This window comes from Rutilus rutilus (genome assembly GCF_951802725.1).
Source record: "Rutilus rutilus genome assembly, chromosome: 18".
NCBI lineage: Eukaryota > Metazoa > Chordata > Actinopteri > Cypriniformes > Leuciscidae > Rutilus > Rutilus rutilus.
Genome location: NC_140231.1, coordinates 26,571,033 through 26,596,492, shown reverse-complemented (window position 1 = coordinate 26,596,492; position 25,460 = coordinate 26,571,033). Strand labels below are relative to the sequence as shown.

The 25,460-nt window shown below is 36.1% G+C and overlaps 1 protein-coding gene across 13 annotated transcripts in view; it reads right to left on the bottom strand.

Annotated features, from left to right (window-relative positions):
• The window catches only part of nedd4l (NEDD4 like E3 ubiquitin protein ligase), an 82,957-nt gene that overhangs the window by 11,639 nt on the left and 45,858 nt on the right, over positions 1-25,460 (bottom strand). For 3 of the 13 annotated variants that reach the window (XM_084387810.1, XM_084387802.1, XM_084387806.1), the window contains 10 exons: positions 24,521-24,681; positions 24,214-24,349; positions 23,832-24,017; positions 21,241-21,321; positions 16,422-16,478; positions 15,518-15,652; positions 14,165-14,332; positions 8,542-8,739; positions 5,967-6,044; positions 595-649 (listed from right to left, as the gene is read on the bottom strand). In XM_084387810.1, the coding sequence (XP_084243936.1) occupies positions 595-649; positions 5,967-6,044; positions 8,542-8,739; positions 14,165-14,332; positions 15,518-15,652; positions 16,422-16,478; positions 21,241-21,321; positions 23,832-24,017; positions 24,214-24,349; positions 24,521-24,681 (1,255 nt within the window). Of the gene's footprint in view, positions 1-594; positions 650-3,086; positions 3,102-5,966; positions 6,045-8,541; positions 8,740-14,164; positions 14,333-15,517; positions 15,653-16,421; positions 16,482-21,240; positions 21,322-23,831; positions 24,018-24,213; positions 24,350-24,520; positions 24,682-25,460 lie in introns of all 13 variants that reach the window. The other 10 variants (XM_084387803.1, XM_084387805.1, XM_084387807.1 and 7 more) reach the window with 6 other exon arrangements.

Genomic DNA, 25,460 nt, shown 5'->3' with positions numbered 1-25,460 from the left:
AATCTGTTTTTTAATAATGATAATAATAAGAAAAGTTTCTTCAGCATATTAGAATGATTTCTGAAGGATCGTGTGACACTGAAGTAATGATGCTGAAAATTAAGATTTAACATAACAGGAATAAATTACATTTTAAAACGTCAAAAATAGAGCATTTTAAATTGTAATATTTCACAATATTACTGTTTCTACTATATTTTTGATAAAATACATTTTGAACTGATGTCTTGTAAGCATTTATAATTTGTCTTTTTTTCAACTTTTAAATCACTCTGAATACTGGTATCTGCCAAATGCATAAATCCTTCTAAAAGAGTATATAAATATATATATATTTCTTCGCATTTGTCATGACCTTTGAGCCGGGTTATGATATATATATATATATATATATTTATATATATATTTTATGTCATAACCCGGCTCAAAGGTCATGACAAATGCGAAGAGGATTTTTTATTTTTTGTATAACATGCTGAAATAGGTTTTCCGATATATTTTTTTCTGTGGACCCTTGCAAGCCCCTGGAGCTCAATTTAAACCCCCCTGCTCCAGATGTGTCAGCTTATTTTGTCAACAAATGAGTGTCCTTACTGTGGTCAATGTAAAAGGTTCTTCCGTCTGCATGCACTCGTTCCTCCCACCCAGGCTGTGGAGATTCAGAGAGAGAAAGAGAGATGTTAAAATAATCCAGATGAGACCACCAGGCCTGATAAACCACTCATTCACCAACACAATAACTGTAACAGATAATGTGATGGGAGAAAGGAACAGAAAGATATGAAGATTCCTGAGTTCAGTGTGGGAGAGCTTCCACGACAGGGTTCCACTGGCATGCAGAAGAGAGTTTGTTACACACTCTCGCTCTGACAAACACACACTCGCATTAACATACTGTCCCTCTTTTGAGAGCGGAGACCCCCCGAGACCTGCAAACCCACGTCAATACCAACATAACGGGCAACTGCCAGGCCTGACAAAAATCACAGCCAGGGAGACACATCCAACAATTCATAACCCACAACATCAAGGGAAGCTGTTTAACGACCCACACACGGGATCCGGAGAGGGGACAAGACCTTCGTTCACGACTGAGAGACTGTGAGCCAGCAATGAAGACAGGCGCAACACCATGGCTCTCGTGCTGAACGGGCATCAACCAAAACTGGTATTGAATGAAGCACTGACTGACTGGATGGATGGATGAACGCGTTGGATATGGATGGATACACGCGATGGATGGATGGATGGATGGATATGGATGGATACACGCAATGGATGGATATGGATGGATGCACGTGATGGATGGATATGGATGGATGCATGCACGCGATGGATGGATGGATGGATGAACGCGTTGGATATGGATGGATACACGCGATGGATGGATATATGGATATGGATGCATGCGATGGATGGATGGATGGATGGATGGATGGACGCGTTGGATATGGATGGATGAACGCGTTGGATATGGATGGATACACGCGATGGATGGATGGATGGATGGATGGATGGATGGATGGATATGGATGGATACACGCGATGATGGATATGGATGGATGCACGTGATGGATGGATATGGAAGGATGCACGCACGCGATGGATGGATGGATGGATGGATGGATGGATGGATGAACGTGTTGGATATGGATGGATACACACGATGGATGGATATGGATATGGATGCATGCGATGGATGGGTGGATGGATGGATGCACACAATGGATGTATGGATGGATACACGCGATGGATGGATGGATGCATGCGATGGATTGGTGTATGGATGGATGTATGGATGGATACACGCGATGGATGGATGGATGGATGCATGCGATGGATGGGTGTATGGATGGATGGATGGATGGATGAATGGATGCATGCGATGGATGGGTGGGTGGATGGATGCATGCGATGGATGGGTGGGTGGATGGATGCATGCGATGGATGGGTGGGTGGATGGATGCACACAATGGATGTATGGATGGATACACGCGATGGATGGATGGATGGATGCAAGCGATGGATGGGTGGATGGATGCAAGCGATGGATGGGTGGATGGATGGATGCACACGATGGATGTATGGATGGATGCAAGCGATGGATGGATCGATGGACGGATAGATGTACATGATGGATGGATGCAGATGATGGATGGATGCACGCGATGGATGGATGGTCAACACAACCAGAAAGAGATACGTGCAGAGAGAAATATAAAGAAAAACAGTACACAGGAGGAATGACAGAGAGAGATGAACCATGACAAATAGAAAACTGAAAAATAGAGCTTAATAGAAGGGTTCTGGAAGTAAAAATCCAAGGTATCCAAGGTTATGGATAGTAAGTTCAGCAACAATGTCTTTCAAAACACCTACTAAGAGTTCTGGAATTGTAGAGTGAATGTAGCTTTTACATTAGCATATACCATCACTGCAATTTAAAGCAATGGTTCTTATCTGGTGGGTCGCAAACCAAAAACCTGTATTTTGTTTCAAATTCACTTAGCATTTATTCAATATTTGGCCCAGTTTTTCAATCCATGTGTAAGATAAATCAGACTTTTCCTGCCGTTTCTGCATTTACAAACCAGTAAATTTTCCTATTCAGGCAATATTATTTGCAAAATTTTGCATACTGTTTGACCTACGCAGGTGAATAAAAATAAAATAAAATAAAAGTAAATATGCTGTGTTCATTTATTGGTACCAGTTATTGTGATTCATTCATTAATTACTTTAATTTATTAACCTTTGTCTTTTTCCTTATTATCAAATATTTTTTGACTCTGAAACACATGTTATGATTTATCTTGTTGGTTTGGTTCAAGGCATAAAACTTATTGAAGAATATTCAGAAAAAATACTTCTGGAACCAAGGCCAGTCAATATTGAGCTCTATAGAGAGACTGAAAAAAATCAGAACAAGAAAAGCAAAGACTAACAAAGAAGACTAACAGAAAGAGTGAAAGAGGGAATAAAACAAAAGGGGGGGAAAGGCACAGTCATCCATGCCAGCAATGATAAGAAGGGGTGGAGAGTTCGGTGGGCAGGCAGGAAAACACGCAGGCAGAGAGAGGACCGACCTCCTCTGGAAGATTCTGCCACAAACAGCATCGAGCGCAGAGCGCATCACGTTCCCCCACGCCACCGAAAGACCAGAGAGAAATCACACACACACACACACACACACACACACCACCAGCTTGTGAGACAGCAGCACTACAGTAAATGCAGAGGGTATCATTTAGATAGTTGATTAGAATTAATTGAAAGAAAATTAGGTTGAAGTGCTAAATGTAAAAAAAAAAAAAAAAAAGCCAATTCAATATATTAATAAGTACTTTAATAGTATATAAATAATACTAAAATAACTGATGGACAAAGGTGGAAACAACAGTATATTTTAGATATTTGATATGATATTTGATTTAAAAAAAAATCTATGTTTTGAAGCCACAGCAATGCAGATTTTTGCATATATTAAAATGTTCTTTTTTTTTTATATGCATATGGAAATTTCAATATTACATGAAATCATGCATGAAAATAGATGTTTATTAGATAAGCCCCTGTTTGCAGGTTAGTTCCTGGCACATATTCCCACTGAAAACCTGAGAAGAGAAGGTGCGATTACCAAACATCAGCTTCTAGGTGTTTCAAAGATTAAAAAAACAAAAAAAAAATCAGTTTCTTCCAAATCTTATTATGCAAGATGCATATTGCACCAACTCTTTCTTGCTTAACGAAAGATGCGTCAAGACAAATTGTTCTCATATACGCATAAAAAAAAAATAAAGTGCTCACTGGTGATCATTTTGTGCTACAAAATCACCAGGGGACGCATTATTTCCAGGGTTCAACTTTTTTTTTACATATATTTATAAATATAAATATAAATATTACTTTAAATAAAAATATAGATTTTTGTCTTCTCATCAACAGGATTATTTATTATTTAGAATGTTTTATGTTTTGCATATTTGCAAAAGGTTCTTATAATAAGCCAGACCCTGAGGTGAAATAAGACTTGTCGTAAAAATGAGCAGTACGAATCATAATTTTGCCTCTCATATTTCCATTTTTATCCGCTTAATTTGAGAAACATTTCACGTATGTTGACACATGGTTTGCGTTTACACTGGCACATCTGACACAGATCAGAAATTTGTTGCACATGTGTAAACACAAAAATCCACACAAGATCAGATTTTTTCACATCCCATCTGAACTACTTCCAAATGTGGCTTTAAATCAGATACTGTACATATCCAATATCTGGAAATATGACCTGCGTCTAAACACGTATATCCGATTCCCTTTTGAATTCCAAGCCAACACAAGGCGAGGTTGACATGTTTGGCCACAAAGATAGCTTGTTAATGTTGTATTATGAAGTGTTGTATTATGAATATGAATGTGCCTGTATGTGCTTGCCCTAAAATTCTGCTTTTTTTCCCCTTTATAGTTAAGAGAATAGAAACTGGTTTTCAACCTCTGAACCATTGTCCGCTATTGAAAGCTACATTATATTTTTCAGCAATGAGGTGATAACTTTGCTGTAATTCTCTCTCTCTTGTTTATTCATTCAAATTAATAAAAAAAAACAAAAAAACGTACCACGTTACTTTAGTTCAGAATTCTAGGTCTAATGAGCCGTAGATAAAATAAACTAAAATGAGTTATTTTCCCATCTATATCTGTTCAGTCAGATTTTGCGCTGCAAAAATCCATGACAGCTTTTAACTTATTTCCATGCTGGGAAATAATTATGGCTACCTGACGTGAATTATGTAAATAATTTTAGTGCGGCCATTAAAAACCAGAGGATTAACCATGTCACATAGTAAAGCGTTCAAAAACAGAATTCATTTTTAGGACGCTCTCATTGGTTTCATACGGAGAATAAACAGAGAATATTTGTTTTTGATATGAATTGCTTAATTTAAAAGTAGCCACTTTAAGCTTTCTACAGACATATCTCATGTATGTGTGGCAAGTACTCGCTGAGTTTCGATTCATTTTTGTGATGCGCTTCAGAAAGAAGTTCACAGAGTGAGGCGGCGGAAACCGCACACTGTTTGTTTTCTTCTTTTTTTTTGTCGTTATTGTGAGAGTACATTTTCAAATTTTGGTATTACTCTACAAAAAAATGACAGAGTATTTTAAGTCGATTTTGCTGCTATATGGAAAAAAAAATCCACCAAAACGAGCTGGCGCCTTCGACTACCCCAGAGGGTTAATGTGAATACAGATATCAGATACCAGTCTAGCATGTCTAACGGGAATGTAAACAAGCGGGACAACGGTCAAAAGATCCGATCTGTGTGTGCATTAAAGACTTGCAGTGTAAACGCAGCCATGGAGTTCTGAAGAAGGAAAAAAAAAACATAACTTCGCTACACAATAAGTCACAACAGCTGTTTCCCTTAGTAAATGCTTTGATTGTGTCTGATTTGAATCTTGCATATCTCTGTTATTGTATTATGTTGCAGTTCCTTATAAAATTTACCATCCAACTGGCAAGCATTGCATTGACTTGCCAAAGGCAATTTTGGCACTTATCGAGGCCAGACTTTATGGCTGTTCTTAGACAAGTAGAACGATAAATAACAATAAAAGAAATGATCTCACATGAGCTAATCCACTGTCAGGTTTTTGTAGCATTGTTCTGTGCATCAGTGTTAAATAACTAGGCTTGAGAATGTAGTTTAATAACAAAGAAATCCATGAAACACCCCAGCCAAATTCCTGTTGTTGTGTCATTCGTTGCAGCTGTCTTGTCAGACTTAATCCTATTTTTTGCTTTGCAGATTGAATTAGTTTCACGATTCTTGTGTGATATGGCTGTTGGTTTCATGATCGTGCATTGCCGTGTCACAAACAAGGACACATGTCAGGCGAGGCTGTTGAAAGAGCTCGGGATTGTGGGTAATACTGCTCAACGTCACTCCTTTTATACTCACAGGAAGTGGGCCGAGGTCACCGGGGTCCAGGGATGCTTTTGTCCTCATGTGAACGGGATACTTTAAGCGTGGATCTTCCTGAAAAGAGAGAAAGAGAAAAGAGAGAGAGGTTGACACATGCTCAGATTTTCCCAGAAGGTTTTATCCTCATTTAGCAGTAAATTGCATTCACTGTCTGCTGCCAAAATGCAGTTCTTCAGACAATAAGTAATTTAGGAATGATAGTGTTTTTTTTCCATGGGGAGATTATGCAGTAATTACACATAGGCCTAGCGAAATTTAAGTCTTCTTGTGGACATTTTAAAACCACTAGCAGAATTTAATAAAGACATACTTTGTAAATCACCATGTACTATTTTAAACAATCATGAAAAAAGACTTAATAATGCCTGGAAGATAAAAATCTATTTGTTTTCATTTTAAAACCAATTACAAAGAACCTCCATAGAGGACACAATACATCTGACACAGAAATGGACAAAGGCGAGTCTGTGCTGGGGTAAATTAGGGCGCTGGAGGAAAGCTGCAGTTCCTCTGCCAGCCACCAGGTGGCACAGTGATTCTGTGTGGATCATGCATGCATCACCCAGGGCCTCTCTCCAGATACTGAGTGGGGCACTGAAGTGTGCAATTGTGAGCAAGACTGTGTGTGTGTGTGTGTGTGTGTACAAAAAGTGTGTTTCCCAAATACCTTTCATGCATCTTAACGCAGGTGAACGAAAAACACCACAAAAAACCCCCCAAAAAACCCAGATCTGATCTACATTTTAAACATTTGATGAAACAGCAACCACTAAATATAATAATAATAATAATAATAATAACAAAATAATAATAACAAAATAATAATAATAATAATAATAACTTGGCTGTTTGTATTAAGGACTGTTTGACATACTATTACAGTTTTTATATTTTTAATTAGATTTTATTTTCTGTTTTTATTTACATTTTATTAAAAAATTTTTATCGTTTAGTTGTTTCTGTTATTTTTATTAGTTCTTTTTAAAATGTCTATATAGTTATTATAATGCTTTAGTTTATTTAGTTTAAGTTTTACTAGTATTTGAACTTAAACTACATAAAATAAACATTAACTGAAATAAAATCAAATATAAAAAAAAACAAAAAACTTATTTTATCTTAGCTAGTTGCAATCAACATTTCTCATTTTTGTTAAAGTAATGAAAATGTTTTTTTAATGGTTTTAGTTTACATAAATAAACCTAATGGAAGACTAATGTTTTGCAAATTATACACATTAAGTAATAAAAGTATAATAATATGATAATCTAGCATTGTGAATAAAGTCGAAATATTTCGACTTTATTCTATATTTCGACTTTATTCTCGAAATGCTAGAATTTATTTTTTTTACGAATTGTTTTTTTGTTTTTTTTACATTGCGGTTCAGGGCTTCCGTAGTATGATAATATGATTCATTAAAATAATATTCATGATTCATTATGCATGGATAATAACAACAACAGCAACAATAATATATTTAATATAATAAAATATAACATAATATAATTATTATTAAACTATATACATTTTAAGTAATAAAAGTCTAGTAATGATATATGAGAATAATGAATAAAATAATACTCATGATTCATTATACATGCATAACAACAGCAACAATAATATAATAATTATTATTATTACACTGCTCAAAACACTGCAGCTGCAAGCAGACAATGCAGGTGTATAAAGTCATGAGAAGAATCAACCAGTCAAGCTACAGGTCAAACTCCTGATGGTATTTGTATCGTAGTAAACAAATGCTTAGTGATGATATATAAATAGATGACCACATCTGCGGATAAAGCATAGTTACGTCAGCAAATGAAAATAGCTCCGTTCCAAAACCTAAAGAGCTGTTGTGCTCCAGCAACAAACGTGCAAAACATAGTGCACTTATGACTACAACAGAGTTTGCAATTACCGTGCTACTAAAATAACAGCGTGATATTAGGAATACAAATAAATAGCACACAAATATTGTGCAGAACAGAACATTTTAATTTGCTATTTGTTAGTGATTTTTGGACCAACATTTATCTCTTCACTCATGGCCAGTTTGCATTTGTTTCCTCAGAGCTCATCACAATGCATTCTGGGATTGCCCTTACCGTGAAGAAAACAGTGGCTGCGTCCGAAATCGCATACTTCCCTACTATACAGTAGGCAAAAAAAAAGTATGTGAGAAAAGAATTAGGTCCAAATTCCTCAAGTACTCATAAAAGAGTGGGCAAAAAGTACCCGAATGACCTACTACTTCTGGTGAGATTCTGAAGTGTGCATACGATGGACACTTTACTATCCCATGAGGCCACAAGAGAGGATTTGTGAATGGCAGTGAAGCGACACAACTGACGCTGGTAGGTTATATGACAGTGACAACATGAAGAATGAGGATTACATTCATACTACATACACTCATACTATATAGAACGTACTTTTTTAGCGCTCGCCAAAAGAGTCTTATTCAAAATAAGTACACACTCAAAAGAGTATGCGATTTCGGACGCAGCCACTAACTTGCAACAGATTTTGTGAGTGTTTGTCTTACCCATGTTGTGTTTCTGCTGTTGTGGTCAATGAAGAACGGCCGTCCGTTGGGCGCTATTCTCATTTCCCATCCAGGGGGCAGGAAGCTCTGGTTTGCTTTATGCTGGGATTTAGGTGAGCTGTAGGGAGAAGGCTGGGGGGACTGAGGGTTGGAAAACGTGTCCTTTACGGCTCGCCGTATCTGGGCGTTATTGGCTCCCTGCAACAGGAAACAAGAGTCAACGTTTATCAGACTCCGTTGTTTAGGTTTAACAGCTTTTTTGTGTAACTAATTAGACTTTTTTTGTGCAAGAAAGACTTATACGAATGGGAAATGTCACAAAATGTAAAAGATTTGGAAAATGCAGAACGTGTTAATGAGACGGCACGCTGTTATTTAATCCTGCTAAAATTTTAATTAGCGCACAACTTTCACCTCCATTTCACCTCTTCTTTTCTCTCCCTCTTGCTTTTTTTTCCCCCACAAAACAAATGTTTCCCTTTCAACTCTTAAATTCACATGGCCCTGTGTAACTCATTTAAACACAAACCCATATTTCTTTCTGTAAACTTTCAAACCTTTGTGAAATGTTTACCCAATATTCCACAGATCATCTGACTTCAGATGTGGAAAATGTACAACCTGTCATGTGATTAGTCCTAATTGCTTATCTGACGAATGAATTCTGGGTATCCTTTCCTTCTAAAAGCTAAACTAGCAAAGGAAAAAAGATGAGAACAAGCAATATAACTTTGTTCCATAAGTGTTCATAACTCTAGAACATGAACTACAATGAATCAGCTCTGAGCTCAAAGTCTATCAAAGTTCAAAGAAATGTAAATTAAAATGGGATATTTTCTTTTTCAAAAGCTTATCGCCTTTACTGAAACTTTTATATTATTCTTCACAGACATCTAGTAAAAAAAAAAAAATTAGAAAGTCTACAGCATATAGTTATAACAGCTAAAATATATTGTTGAATATTATCATAAAGCAAGCTGAGTCGGAAAGAAGCACAGGGATTTTAATCAATTCCACACCAGGCAGTCCCATGCCTTTTTTGCTAGCCACCATGTTTTTTGCACGGAAGTGTGCGGCTGTAATTAGCAATAATTGCTATGAGAGCAAACATAAGACACTTATTCCCCCCATCCCCAACATCTGCAGATTAGCTACAAGAGCTATTGTTTATTCCATTAGCAAAGTCATTCTTCACAGCGGAGGCCATTAGCTCTGGCTGAGGCCCATCCTGACAGATTCAACTGTTTGCAGTTTTAAAAGGAAAGTTCTGGATTAAATTACAATTTGGGCTTTATCAACAGTATATGTGGTCTGTTGCCGTGGATTCATATTTTTGGATTCAGTTTGTAAGAAGCATCACAAAGAATTCATTTTATAATATATAAAAATATTATAATACAATATATTTTTATTATTTTATATATTATATTATATTTTATAAAATATATTATATAACATATTATAATAACATATTATATAATATATAAAAATATATAATATTATAATATATTTTTATTTATAATAATATTATTTATTTGTTATGCTTTTTTTTTAAATTAGTGATCAAAATTATTTCCAGTGGTAATCAGCAATTAGTATAGCACAAGACTTTTTCAGGATCACTAGAGTTACTTGTTTAAAGCTATTCCCACTAACATGAATAATGTTTTAAGGCTATACTAGAAAATATTGCCATAACATTCTATTTCTCGATCTCGAGATATAGATATAGATATAGATATAGATATATCAGAACAAAGGACTATAAAAACAAAATAAGAAGCAGGTTTAAGGTCAGACATGGATTTAGAGCAATAGAACAGAAGGAAACTATGAAGTCATGGCTGTTTGAGAGATTAAACGTCTTTTTGGCAATGGTGACACTTTGGCGAGTTTCACGATAAGCAAACGGACAGCTGCCCCTACCCCTCGATTCAGGAGCGTCAACTGATACGAATTCACAAAGCGGGGGTAGAAAACAGCCCTGTTCCCTCCACGCACACGCAAGTGCTGATGAGTATATTAAAACTTGATACAAACAACAGCTGCTCAATTCAACTTTGTGATCACGAATAAGGACAACTCCTGAAAGCCTGTGGCAAGATTAAAAACACATCCCAAGATGTTTTACTCTTTATTCAAAGTCTTCAAAGAATTGTTGCAGTTTCTGGGGAACATTAATAAATGAATAAAAATGCCAAGTTGCCATTCTGACAGTAAATACTACAATAAATCCTCTCATCATGTGTGAATAGACAGTATGTGTGTGTGTGAATCGCAAGTGTCCCTATTTGAAGAAAAATAAAAATAAAGACAAAAATTCACAAAAATCCAGTGGTGGATGAAATGCACAAATCAAGTACTTGAGTAAAACACAGATAGCCTAATACAATATGACTCCAGTAAAAGTAGAAGTACTCATTTTCACTTAAAAGTACAAAAGTACTTGAATTTTAATGTACTTAAGCATTAAAAGTAAAAAGTACTAAATCGATGAACTACGTTTATTATTTATTCTAGAAATAACTAGTAAGATTAATCATTAGTCAGCACTAATAAGAAAGATTGTGAACAAGTGAAATAATATACCATATACTATTTAAAAAATTAGGAAAAACTAGGTTCACTGGAACGAATCAGCTCGCTCATGAATCGGACATCGCTATCATGTGGCTATTTCTTCAGTTAGAAATAACGAGGAACGATATGTTTTTATGATATTATGCTTTGGAATGAAGTAAAAGTTTCTCGAAATAAAAATACTCTGATAAAGTACAGATACTTGAAAAAATATTCTTAAGTACAGTAACGAAGTGAAGATACTTTATTACTGTCCAACCACTGTAAAAATCTAAACTTTAACTGAAAAAAAAAAAAATTTATAGAGAAAAACTGAAGGAATTAAATGTTTTCTTCAAAACGTATGCCACAATTATTGGCACCCCTCGAAATTCTTATGATTGAAAATGTTACTCAACTATTGCACTTTTTTGTGAAGAAAGTGATAGAGACAATAAAGTGATAGAGACAATAAACTAGCACAGCTATGTATGAACTTGGCTGACCAGGGCAACGATCAATTATACAGTTTACTAGGTACTATGCAATATACATCAGAATTCAGCAACTGACCAATCAGAAACAAGTATTCTAGCGAGGTGTCATAATGTGCAAAAATTAGGGATGCACCGAAATTTCGGCTTTCGGTTTCAGTCCAAAATGGTTTTGGAGGGCTGAAATCATTGACCGAAACAGACGTTTAGCGCTATTCTGTGCACACAATGTGGATAAGCTACAACAGTTAAAAAAGTCAGATGTGTGGACACTAGCTCTGGATTAACAATATTAATTTCTGGATTTGAATCCGTAATGATATGGCTTCTTAAATCTAAAATCTTTTAGTCTGTGCTGTTTTCTGTTGATGCGTGACTTCGGTACCAAGTCGGTACTGAAATTTTAAAAAATGTGACGATACCAGCATTTCTCTCTAGCATTTTGTGCGTTGAACGGATTCTTAACCACCTCTGGTTGGCAATTGCGCTCAACATGTCTCTGATTGGTCAATGTGTTCACATGCACAACATATATGTTGCTACAATGATCAACGCTTCAAAAACATGTTGTAAATAGACATTTGTGTCATCAATGTATATTAACATGTTTTTGAAGTGTTGATCATTGCAGCCAATCACAGACATATATGTTAAGCGCATGAACACAATGGCCAATCCGAGACATATATGTTACAGTTTATTGTCGTTTAAATATATTTTATATCATATTTTACCAACAAACTGGAGTAGAAACAAATCTGTTATTAAAAAGTTGATATAAAAACTGCCTTATGCCAACAACTCAGTTAGAGCTATTTGAGTATTGATTATTAAATAAGTTTGATAATTACATTTAAAATATTTCAATTGATTATTAATTTATTTTCGGTTTTCGGCCAAGTGCATCCTGAATTTTCCTTTTCAGTTTCAGCCCAGATTTTTCATTTCGGCGCATCCCTAAGAAAAATATAATTGAATATCTATATCAGTGTAGTAGATGACATTAACTTAACCTAAGGTACCCAACTACCCTTTTATCTGCATCAGCATTTCAAGAAAGTATGGTTGTTTGGACTTAGCATTTAGTCTCAGAAACATTTAATAAAACAAGCAAATAACAAAAAAGGGTTTGCTGGCAGCTGTAAGAGAACAAGATGATGACTGATAATGGCACTACGCTAAATAGCGGGATTATTCTTTTTTCCTTTACTGTAAATCGAAGTGAATTAAATTACCCTGAATTGAAAGGTCTGGAGAAGATAGGTCAGGAAATTGTCTCTCTACTGACTTTGCTTTTGGGACATCAGACTTTCATATTAAAACGTATCCACGCATAATACAAGGGCTACGACTAATCATTTGCCTCAGCTGTTCATACCTAAAAGAAGCCAGTGGCTGTGTGCAAAGAACGTAATTCTGATTTCCTATCTCGACCAACTGCGTGTGGACATTGTGATTATATTACACTGCACAGTCGCAATGGAAACAAAACAGGTGTGAAACCCAAGTTCAACATTAACACTTGTCTAGCACCAAATGTAATAAACATATGGCAATCAACTGCACAAAATGATCATCTGAATCTCAATTGTGCCAGTGACATGATTCAAATCAAAGATGCACAAACACAAGAAAACATCTGTCGAGACTCAAGCTTTGTGCAAACAACTTTTACCTCAGAAGTTTATCTAGAAGGAATCTTTTTTTTCTTTCTTCAGAACTCCATGTCAACACATATAATAAACATTCCTCACATTAAGCCACCAAAGTGAAAAAATGAGGGGCAAAATTACAATGTGCATGAAACAAATGACACAATGACCTGCACTGTTTGTCGCTAATTTGCGAGGAAAAGCAAAGCAAAATATGGCATGTACAAATGTCAAAAAATAATTTGAGAAATATTGAATGAGAAATTAGTGTTTTTGAAAGAAATTAATATTTTGTATTCAGCAAGGATGCATAAAATTAATCAAAAGGGACAGTAGGAACATGTAATATTTAAAAAAAAAATTAGTTTTTATTTAAATTACTATACTTTTGAACTTTCTAGTCAAAGAATCCTGAAAAAAGTATAATGTTTTCCACAAAAATATTCAGCAATCACAGCTGTTTTCAACTTTGATAATAATAAATGTTTCTTAAACACCAAATCAGAATATTAGAATGATTTCTGAAGGATCATGTGATACTGAAGACTGGAGTAATGATGCTGAAAATTCAACTTTGCCAACAAGGGATTAAATTACATTTAAAATATATTAAAACAGAAAACAGCCATTTGAAATTGTAATAATATTTCACAATATTACTGTTTTACTGTATTTTTGATCAAACAAATGTAGCCTTGGTGAGCATAAGAGACTTCTTTCAAAAACATTTAAAAATCTTACCGACATTTATGTAACACTTGACACTTGAAACTTGAAACTTTGTATAAAAACATTGGTAAAGAACAGCCAAGACTGTTTGAGATGAATCAAACATATGCTAGATGGACTGGAGCTTGGAGGAGGGAAAAGTGCGTAGGAAGTGAGGGGTGGAACAGAGGGACTGACGGATGTTCTCACCTCTACTGGGGAAGAGAGAGTGACGGTGGGGGAACTGAGGCTACGGGGTCTGCGCACTTGTGGTTCGATTAGATGGTTGCTGGAGGAGGAAGGGGTGGAAGCGGGGGGTGTGGCTGCTGTAGCGCCCCCTGCTGCCGCAGCTGAGGTACTGGCTCCATCTTCAGTGAGCTGTTGGGCAAAGAGAAGGGTTAGCTAGCTAGCCACCACAAGGTCAGGTATATGGGCGAACGCTGCATTCAAGGTTTACAAAGGTCCAGAATGGAGAGCAAGGTCTAAAATAATATAATAGGAAGCAAAGGCTAATTAAGCTGATGAAAATTATCAATAACCGTAAGGTTTAATTTTATTATGGGGACAAACATGGTCTGTCAATATTTTAAGAAAGTTAAAAGAGCAGAAGAGCAGTTAAAGAGGACCTACTGTATTATACTTTCTATAGTGTGAAATGTTGCTGCTTGAGCATGAAAAACATCTGCAAAGTTACAAAGCCCGTTCCAAAGGGAGTTATGGTCTATATCAGTAAGCACTTTCAGAACTCCCTGAAACGTCTCGATTGTAGTCTTGAGTTTTCTTCCAGAAATGCACACTTCACAATATTCCTCATAGAAATAATTCCTGCCTAAGACATATGCAAAATAAAAGGGATTAGGCCAAGTTGAGCTCTGTTAGTAGTATGTTGAAACTTGTGGTTGTGGTTATTTCCGAAACATGCTCAAAACAGTTGACCAATCACAACACGTTCGTCCAGTCGACCAATCAGAGCACACTGCTCTTTTTGGAAGGAGGGGGTCCATAGATACAGGACCTAAACAGAGTGTTCCTGACAGACTGTGAAGAGAGGTGCTGCATCAATGTAAAACGTGAAAAATAATGTGCATGAAACATTCAAGCATGAAAATCTATTCTAGTAGACCCCAAAAACAAAATCAAGACAAGGGCATAATAGGTCCTCTTTAAATAAACCATTCTACCTGTACTGTTTTAAAAAGAAAAAGAAATGGAGAGCATCCTACAAAGGATGAAGAATTAGTTTACTAGGACAAGGAAGAGGACGATAAGATATAGATCAAGAGGGACCAGAGTAGCAATAAATAAATCAAGGGAACACACAACGCTGGCCAGAACAAACAACATCCAGACGTTGTGAAGGGATGAGCACACAATAACATGGATGCAAACAGACAAAGGCAGAACAATAAAAAATGATGAGACCGATGCAGTAAAACAAAGATGGGTCATAAAGAAAGAATGTATAAAAGTCACTCAGATTTGACAGTGGATGATGCTGCTGGAAAACACCTGATGAAGAATAGACCTCCGCTAGCTTTAGCTAGGCTACGCTAGATTACGTACCTGCAGAACGGGCCGTGTCCACGTGGTGCTACGGTTGTTATGGTTGACGTAGTACATTCGTCCCTTGGGGTCCTTGCGTTCCTCCCAGCCTGGCGGAAGGCCTGGTGTGGTCAGGGCATAGGAGGCCGATGGAGACTTAAAGTGAAAAGGACAAATGAGTGTGTGTATTCAGAAGCCAGGAGAAGCAGAAAAAAACTTGCAGAGATTGAAATCTATTTAGATTCATTCATTGTAACAGGACTGACAGTGATATCAGGGTCATATTTGTATGAGAAGCCTTGTGAACTGATATGACATTTAATATGATGATTGTGGGAATATTGTCAGAATACTAACACATTTTCACAGACACAAATGTAGATATAAACACACTCACGAGAACACCTAAGCAACACAACGTACAAAACACACTCCGCTCTAGGTGACATGACGTTTGAAATGTCTCCGATAAATGTGTCTGGGTGATTTTACATTTAGGGTGAAGATGGACAAGTCGAGGTGTAAAGCAAACCCTCACAATCTCTAATTTTATGGTCATACACATGCTGAAAAAACTGGTATAAAACAAAAAAAGTACAAATATTTGTGAAATGAGATGTGCCACCTTTAAAATAGAGCTCCTATAAGAAAAAAAACTAAACAATTGTTTAAATTAATTAAAACAAATTAATAATTTATAAATATAAATTAAATTAAAATAAGTAATAATAAATGTAATTATATTAATTTTAATTATTATTTAATAATAATAACCACCTCATTATAAATTAAAATAAATGAAATACAAAAATATATAAAAGTATGTTTAAAATATGTTACTATGATAAAATATGTTTAAAAAAAGAAGAAGAAGGGGAAGAACCAAGAAGACAGGAGAACACAAAGTACAACATGTGGATATTACCATGGTGTCCTCAACGCCTGTGACCGTTTGTGCTCTTGTTCGTCGGGTCTGGGAGCTCTGCTGGACAATAACAGCTGCTTTTAGATGGGGCGGGCAACTGCCCAGTTTTGGGCCAGTGGGAGAGGGGAAATGAGGGCAAATGGAAGGATAGGGTCAACCAGAAAGTGTAATGGTGAGAAGGGGAGGGGGGTTGATTTCAGGGTGGTTTTGGTTATTTTAGGTAATTTTTGACAGCTGAAGGGGGTGATTTTGTGAGAGGTGCCCCGCAGTGTGACGTAAAGATACAGCAACCCCAAAAAAGTGGAATAACAAACGGGATGTGATTAGATGAACCTCAGAGAGTGGGTTTAATATGAAATCACTGTTGAATAATTAGATTTGAGAAAACATTGAGATTTGATTCGATTAAAGAATGATAAGAGAGTGCATGCAATACCCAGGTGCTTATTTATGGAGAAAAAAAAAAAGCATAATTTGTAATTAAGAGATGATTACATTTTCAACATTTTGTTTTTGTCTTAAAATGACAGTAAATCATGACAGCATTTTTATTTTGCATGAACCATTCCTTTAATTAATTCATATAATTGTAAGGGAACTCCACACATTAACAATGAAACTATGAAACTAAAACAAATAATAATACTAAAGCATTTCAAACTGACTCACACTTGCCTACTGACTCACCGACTGTAAAAATACTGAGGAAACACCACCTGGACTAACATCCGACTGGCACACAGAGTTTACATTTCAAATGCTGAAAGCTTCAACTCTCTGACAGTAAATGAAATGCTCTCCATCTGCGTTTATATGGATGTAATAAAAGACACTTGTCTCAAACAGGGCAATCCTATAAGCCATCCTTTCAAATAATGATTGAACATTTGCACTGGTGTGAAATGTCAGCCTCCTTGCACACAGGGACAGGAAGTGTGGGGGAAATGCCACCTCTCGCCCACGCTGATATCATACAGATTTGCAAAATCCCTCATCTGCAACTCTGAGAAGCACTTCACAGTCAGAGACAACCGGGCCACCAACCAACCGGCCTCTTGTAAGAACAAAGTAGACGGAAAAGGCATCTATTTGAAAGCGGATTCAGCCGGATGAGGAAAAGCGTTTTTTATATCCAGCGTAAAGGAAATGTTCCTTCAAAGTTCAAAGTTCAAGAGTGCTGTTGAAGTGTGGAGGTAAAAGATTAATGTGACTACATTATATTCAAACTATTCAGGTTTGTACTTTTAAGACTGCTCTTTAGAATAATCCCAGGCACTAGGAGATGCCTTGCAAAAACTTGGACCAGATGAGTAAGAGTAACTCACAAGTAAATCAGGGAATAAGATATAACACTTCAAGGAACGGTTGACCCAAAAATGAAAATCATGTCATCATTTACTCATCCTCATGTCATTTTAAAATTGTATGACTTTCTTCTGAGAAACACAAAAGATATTGTGAAGGGCAAAAGTGGTATCATAAAAGCAGTACACCCTGACTATATTACAAATCTAAAAACCATACAATATATGACAGTAACAGATTTACACTACTGTTCAAAAAATTTGGGGTCTGGAAGTAAAAAAAAAAAAAAAAAAAAGAGATTAACACTTTATATTCAGCAAGAATGCTTTAAATTGATCAAAAGCAACAGCAAAGACTTTTATTATGTAACAAAATAATTATATTTAAAACAAATGCTTTTCTTTTGACTTATTCATCGATAAATCCTGAAAACAAAAACTTATTACGGTTCCCACAAAAATATTAAGTAGCAAAACTGTTTTCAACATTGATAATAATAAGAAATGTTTCTTGAGAACCAAAAACCGCATATTAGTATGATTTCTGAAGGATCATGTGACTGAAGACTGGAGTAATGATGCTGAAAATTCAGCCTTGCTTTTACATTTTAAAATATATTAAAATATATTAAAATAGAAAGCCCATTATTTTAAATTGTAGTAATACTTCACATTATTACTGTTTTTACAGTATGTTTGACTAAATAAATGCAGCCTTGCATTTAGCATAGGAGACATTTAGAGACAAAAGAGACAAAAACATTAAAACAATCTTACTGACCCCAAATGTCTGAAAGGTAGTGTAAATTCTGGCTTTTCCTAAAATATGGCTTTAGATAACATGGAATATAGAGCATGAGTTGTATGGGCTACTTTTATGGTACATAACTTTTTTTTTTTAGAGGTTACGATATTTTGTTGTATGAAAAAGAGCAGAACAAACATTCATTAAAACATCTCCTTTTGTGCTCCATGTAACAGAAACTCCAGCAGGTTTGGAACGACATGAGGATGAGTAAATTAAGACAATTGTCATTTATGGGTGACCAACTCCAGAGTCGAGTGTTGATATGGTTCTGAACACCTTGTCAGTACATCTAGTACTCAAATAAATAAAGCTCTACAAACAACTAAATCATACAAAGCTTAGAAGTAAATCCAAATTGAGTGTGCATCACATTTGCTTTATGCCTTTATAAGGTTCAATATCTGATCTTAATCCATAGCACAAGGTTACTGCGCGAGCTGCCAGATCTTATCTTGGAAATTCCCAGCATGCACTGGTCTAAATGCCATGATACAATAATGAAATAGACACCAAAACAGAAGAGAGACTAACCCAATCTCTTAACCCTTCCACAAACCTAATTTCAAACAGTTGCACACCGTAGCGAGTCACGTGAGACCAGCCGGCAGGAAACTTTCTGAAAATAAATACATAAGTCAAGGCTGGGAATCATGCCTTTTAAATGAAGCAAAAGTGCTTCAAAGATGTGGTGGACTTCCAGTGAAACATCCAGTGTCTGTGTCTGTTTCCTGTCTCATGTAAACGGGAGCAGTTCACACGGTGACCTCATCCACACGGGTAATTTAATTTTACCATATGTGGCTTATCTGCTGTAAAACAGCATTTGGAGGATCATTTAAAAAGACAGCACAATGTTTTTCTTGTGCATCGATGCATCTTACAGCATTAAAAACCAAGTTAAAGTACAAAAATACAATAGATTTACATGCATCCAAGGTAAAAAAAATCCTTACTAAATATATAATATACATTGCACATCACCTCATTTCTCAAACGGTTTGTTCGAAGTTTCGGTCTCTCTAAACCCCTCCTTTCTGCAAGCCTACTCTGCTCTGATTGGTCAGATGGCATAGTCTGTTGTGATTGGTCGACCGCTTAAAGCGTGTGTCGAAAACGAAACGACCATTACCATTTCTGAATTTCAGTTCCAGAGGCTTCCTAAATTCTCAATGACCGTACACACTGTAAGGACAGTAACGACGGAGTCGATTTTACCATATCAATTCGAGCCCGAGAACAATGATGAAACATTGGAAGAACTAGTTAAAAATCAACCCTAACCTCAATCACAAGGATGACTTGAGCAGGACTTTTCTCAGTGGTACGTTTTTACTTAGTTTGTGGAACATTATGAGATGTTACAGCTGTGTAATTCCTCTACATCAGCATTAACAAGTGTATGTCCATCAATAAACCGATGTGTAAATGGAAATGCCCCTGTGCAATGACAATTGATTACAACTCTCTTACAACTCAATTGATTACAACTACACTTTTTTTCCAAACATTACTGGGAAAGCTGCACTGTCAAATGTTCCAGAACTCCCACAGTCACATTATCACCATGGAAACATGTTAACTCATCCGATGACATCATAATCACCACTATAGCTTCAATAAATCAATCCTGGGAGCTTAATAATACCCTATAAGTCACTCTGAATTATCCTTTGACATACACAGATTACGCACACAAAAACACAAAGACAGGTGATGTGTTTCTGAGTGAACATCAGGTGACATTTTATATAACGTTGACTATTTTGTCACTTACATTATATAATGCTTAACATCAGTGAAATATGAATATATTTATTTAAAATATATATATATATTTAATATATTAATCAAATTTACAAAAAACGACCTGTGCATGTGCATTAATGATCTGTCAAGCATTATGTAATGTGAAAAGGTGTGTTATTTATCTTTTTCAACAGATATAGTACAAAGTGGGAGGATAATATTAGTAAGAGATGGAAAACATTGTCAGGAAATCCTCCATGTCGGACCTGAACCTTTACGAGCACCGAGGCTCAATGTGCCAGGAATGCCATGGCTCCAAAGTTGATTAAAGTCAACAGTATTATTCTCAGCATTATGTAATGTGAAAAGGTGTGTTATTTATCTTTTTCAACAGATATAGTACAAAGTGGGAGGATAATATTAGTAAGAGATGGAAAACATTGTCAGGAAATCCTCCATGTCGGACCTGAACCTTTACGAGCACCGAGGCTCAATGTGCCAGGAATGCCATGGCTCCAAAGTTGATTAAAGTCAACAGTATTATTCTCAGCTCATTCTAACAACTGTAGGTTGGGAAATGATTCGTTTCCACGTGGGATTGACTAGATCATGAAAAGTGATGATGTCATCTTTAAAAAGTAGAGTTGTTTGAGAGCCTATTTAATCATTTTGATGAAAAATTACAAAGACAAACATTTTTTTCCTCTTTGAAATGATCAAATTTAAGACAGGAATGTGTATTAGTGAAGTAATTTTAACTTCATGTTTACTTCAAAGCATTTGAAAGTGTTATCACATATTCCTACTGTCACATTATTGTCATTCCCAAAGGTAGCCAAGATGTTCATTAGAGACAACAGGATTTGAAGCCAAAAGAGTGAAAGATGATTCGGTCCTGTGAGTAAAACAAATCATCACATGCAGTGAGGAGGAGAGGTGAGGAGGAGAAAAGTAGGTGTACCGTTGGTGTGGGAGGTTGAGTTTGATCACTGACTCCATCGGTCATACTAGAGGAGCGTAGCCGAGAGGAAAGATGACTCTGCTGGTGTAAGAGAAAGAGATAAAAAGGCATTAGACACGGTTATAAATAAATAAAGACATAAATATCTAATATCTATATGAGTGGCCATTTTCTAAGTGGTACAGGCCCTAAATTCATACAGCCAGCAAAAATATAATATTTTGGCCTCTCTCACTCAAATTTGTACAGTTGCTTATGATCTGAACAGCAAAAAAATTATTTAAATTATTTCATATTTACACATATATACATTTCTTTTTTTTTTATATCAACTGCTTTTAAGTAGTTTTTTGCCATTTGGGATGTGACTAAATTCATACAAAAAGTTAAATAGCGTCCAAAGCATAAATCTAAATTTACTCACAAACATAAAATAATAACCTATACATAGGAGCCTGATAAAAATATTAATATTAAACAAAACCTTTAGACGGAGTTAGAAGCTTTTGCATCTTAAAGGGATACTCCACTTTTTTCGGAAATAAGCTCATTTTACAACTCCCCCAGAGTTAAACAGTTGAGTTTTACCGTTTTAGAATCCATTCAGCCGAACTCCGGGTCTGACGGTACCACTTTTAGCATAGCTTAGCACAGATCATTGATTCTTATGAGTCCAGTAGCATTTCTTTCAAAATGACCAAAGAGTTTCAATATTTTTCCTATTTAAAACTTGACTCTTCTGTAGTTAAACCGTGTACTAAGATCGACGGAAAATGAAAAGTTGCGATTTTCTAAGCCTATATGGCTAGGAACTACTCTCATTCCAGCGTAATAATCAAGGAACTATGTGGCTGTACCATGAGTGCAGCAGGCGTAATGATATGACGCAGCGCCTGAAAATAGTCCCCAGCCCGGTAACTTCTTCCAACGTGACCGGGACTAAGTTTGTCTAACCTATTAGATCTATTTTCAGGCGCTGCGTCATATCATTACGCCTGCTGCACCCATGGTACAGCCGCACAGTTCCTTGATTATTACGCTGGAATGAGAGTAGTTCCTAGTCATATAGGCTTAGAAAATCGCAACTTTTCATTTTCCGTCGATCTTAGTACACGGTTTAACTACAGAAGAGTCAAGTTTTAAATAGGAAAAATATTGAAACTCTTTGGTCATTTTGAAAGAAATGCTACTGGACTCATCAGAATCAATGATCTGTGCTAAGCTATGCTAAAAGTGGTACCGTCAGACCCGGAGTTCGGCTGAATGGATTCTAAAACGGTAAAACTCAACTGTTTAACTCTGGGGGAGATGTAAAATGAGCATATTTCCGAAAAAAGTGGAGTATCCCTTTAAGTCTTCATATGTATATATATGGTCACGTCGCATTCGAAATGACAAAATGCACTTGAAAGCAGTGGTTGAAAATAAATGTATATAATATATATTCATATTAATATACTGTATATATATTATATAATTTATTTTCAAAAACAGCTTTCCGGTACTTTTTTTTTGTCATTTCAAATGTGACGTGACCAAATTCATACAACGAGTTAAGTAGTGTCACTCACATGCGCCATTCGATATGTATTTAATGGTAGATGAGTTAGCGATTGAGCGATTTTAAACGCATCATTTGCATGACTGTATAAATACAGTAATGCCTCTGGCGCTTATGTATCTGAAATGCTTGATGAATATAGCACTACGGCAGATGTCATGATAGGCATCAGCAGAGGAAAAATGTTCAGTTTCAACTTCCCTAGGCCCCGTTTATTAAACATTCAGTCTAACTTTCAGCTACAAATAAGAGTCTGTAGCACCTTCAGCTCTGTGTAACAAAATTCATTCTGCACAGATCAGTCTGGACATGTAGACTACATTGTCTGAACAAATGGAGAATGTATTAAGCAATTTTATTGTGAAAACCACAATCTAAGTCCAAAAGAAAACCAAAAAGAGACAAGCCAGTGCAAAGAATTTAACAAAGAAATTTTTCCAAACTGAGTGGCTCCTGTTCACAGAAGTTTACAGAAGACCCCTGCGCTGCCTCCACAATGATTCACCGAGTGATTCAGCATGAGTGTGCAGAGGTACACATGTGTGGATGTGCTTCAGAGTCAGCTATTAGTTCTGACATCATTAATAACAAAATTTCAAGAATTTCAAATGCAATACCCTTAAGTAGACTAAAAAAACATGCCACTTGTGCTTGGAGTCAATTGTTTTGTTTGTGATAATGTTATGAAACATGTCAAATTGTGCAGACATCATATTTTGGCCAGGCTGTCATACAAAGAACTTGTGCAAAAACAAGAGAGTAACAACAAAAGATTATGTTATAGCCAATGTAGGCTTTTTTTTCTGTAAGCTTTTTGGTTTTCTATGCTTTTTCTAAGTGTTTTGTTCTTCCCTCATATATTAAATATTTTCCTCATATTTTGATGGTTTAATCAAACTTGTAGGGTCATTTAAAAACAAACATCCCCTACGGACATCACTTGGCCACTAACTGTATATAAAGATGTATTTATAACATCTATTAACATAGAAAGATATTTTGTTTGTTTGTTCGTTTTTTTCTTTCTTACCACAGCAGAGCTGGGTCCTGGGATTTCTCCGTTTGTGTCTGGAGCGAGAGACAATCTAAGGCTGATCTCATCTGAGATTTCTGGAGTGCTGGAGAGGGGCATCGCCAGAGAGGAGGGTCCGGACAGAGAATGGTTCAGACCTTCAGTCAATAAAGTTGGGTCTTCCTCAGATATGGGTTCCCATGACTGGAAAAGGAGGGATATGCATGAGCCTAACAGAATATTGTTTTTATTACACTAAATATATAAAAAATAAAAAAATCTGATATTCTTATGATTTTTTACCCACAATGAGGGGGAAAAAAAGCTAAAGCTTTTCGCAGAAATGATGATGCTATCTAACTCAAGTCATAGCCTCAGAGGTCAGGGGTTAAATACTAACGTCGTCTATGTCCCTGATGTCCAGCTGCTCATTTTCCAGGTCTTCACTAATGTGCCGTCGAGAGCGGAAAACTCTGTGGGCTTCCTGGTTAATCTGCCGCAATTGATTATCATTTTCCGTTTCTGAAACCACATCCCTAAAGCACAGATGGGGAGATAAAAATTGTTCCGCACATATTAGAGTCTGGTAAGGTTTTACGTCACAAAGAAAAATGTTGTAAAACGTTGATTTTAGCATTTAATTGTTTTTGCTTGTTTTTACATGTGCTTTTAGACCATTTGGATAAATGGCAAAAGAGGTCACATACACACTACTGGGCCTCTTCCACTGCGTGGTGCGGTTGTTATGGTTGACGTAGTAGGTCCGGCCCAGGTTATCCACCTTCTCTTCCCAGCCTGGAGGCAGTGGAGGCAGGAGCTGCTGAGGTCTCTGTGAACCTGGATCTGCGGAGTCTGTCACCTCCCACCCCTGAGAAGAAGAAAGTGAGAGACAGAGAAATAGAAGTTGAGAGACAAAAAAGTAAGTAAGAGTCAGATGTTCAACAAAAGTAATCATTTTAGTACCAAAAGTTTTCCACACACAAAAAAAAAACATCTAGGGACAATATTTCTGGGACAAGGGATAAGATCATTTTAATATCAAGAATATTTCAATAAGGAAGTCATACGTCTTGAAGTCAGTGTGCCATTTAAATCTTAAAATCCTGTTCCATCTTAAAATCCTGGTCCACCAAGTTATGATTAGTATTGCAGTTGCTTTGACACTGTACTATCGACTAGCAGAGAGAGAAAAATATTAAACCAAACCGAAAACTGAACAGTGGGAATAGAAGTCAGAGAACAGGAAGCTAGAAAGTTAAAGGAAGGAAATGCCAGACAGTCAACCGGTTCAAGCCAAATGGCATACTTTAAAATGGAAAATGCCAAGTAGTCTGTGGGGATGAGAGGATAAAAAAGCATAAAAAGCCACTAAAAATCACTAAAAAGCAGGAGAGAAAGCAAGAAAGGAGACATTTAATTGTGTCTTTTCAGATAGAAAACATTTCAAGCCTTCTCTCTGTTATGTGCCAGAGTCTATAAATTTGGATGGTCTACATCTACACACAAACGTTCCACATCTAATTTAAATCTACATGTTTAGACATTTACTATTTCATTTAAGGTCAAGTTTTAGTTATAGTTTTTTGTCTTTTGAAAATGTTCCGTAATTAATTTGGCACTGCCCTTGTTATTAATTTACTTGCATTT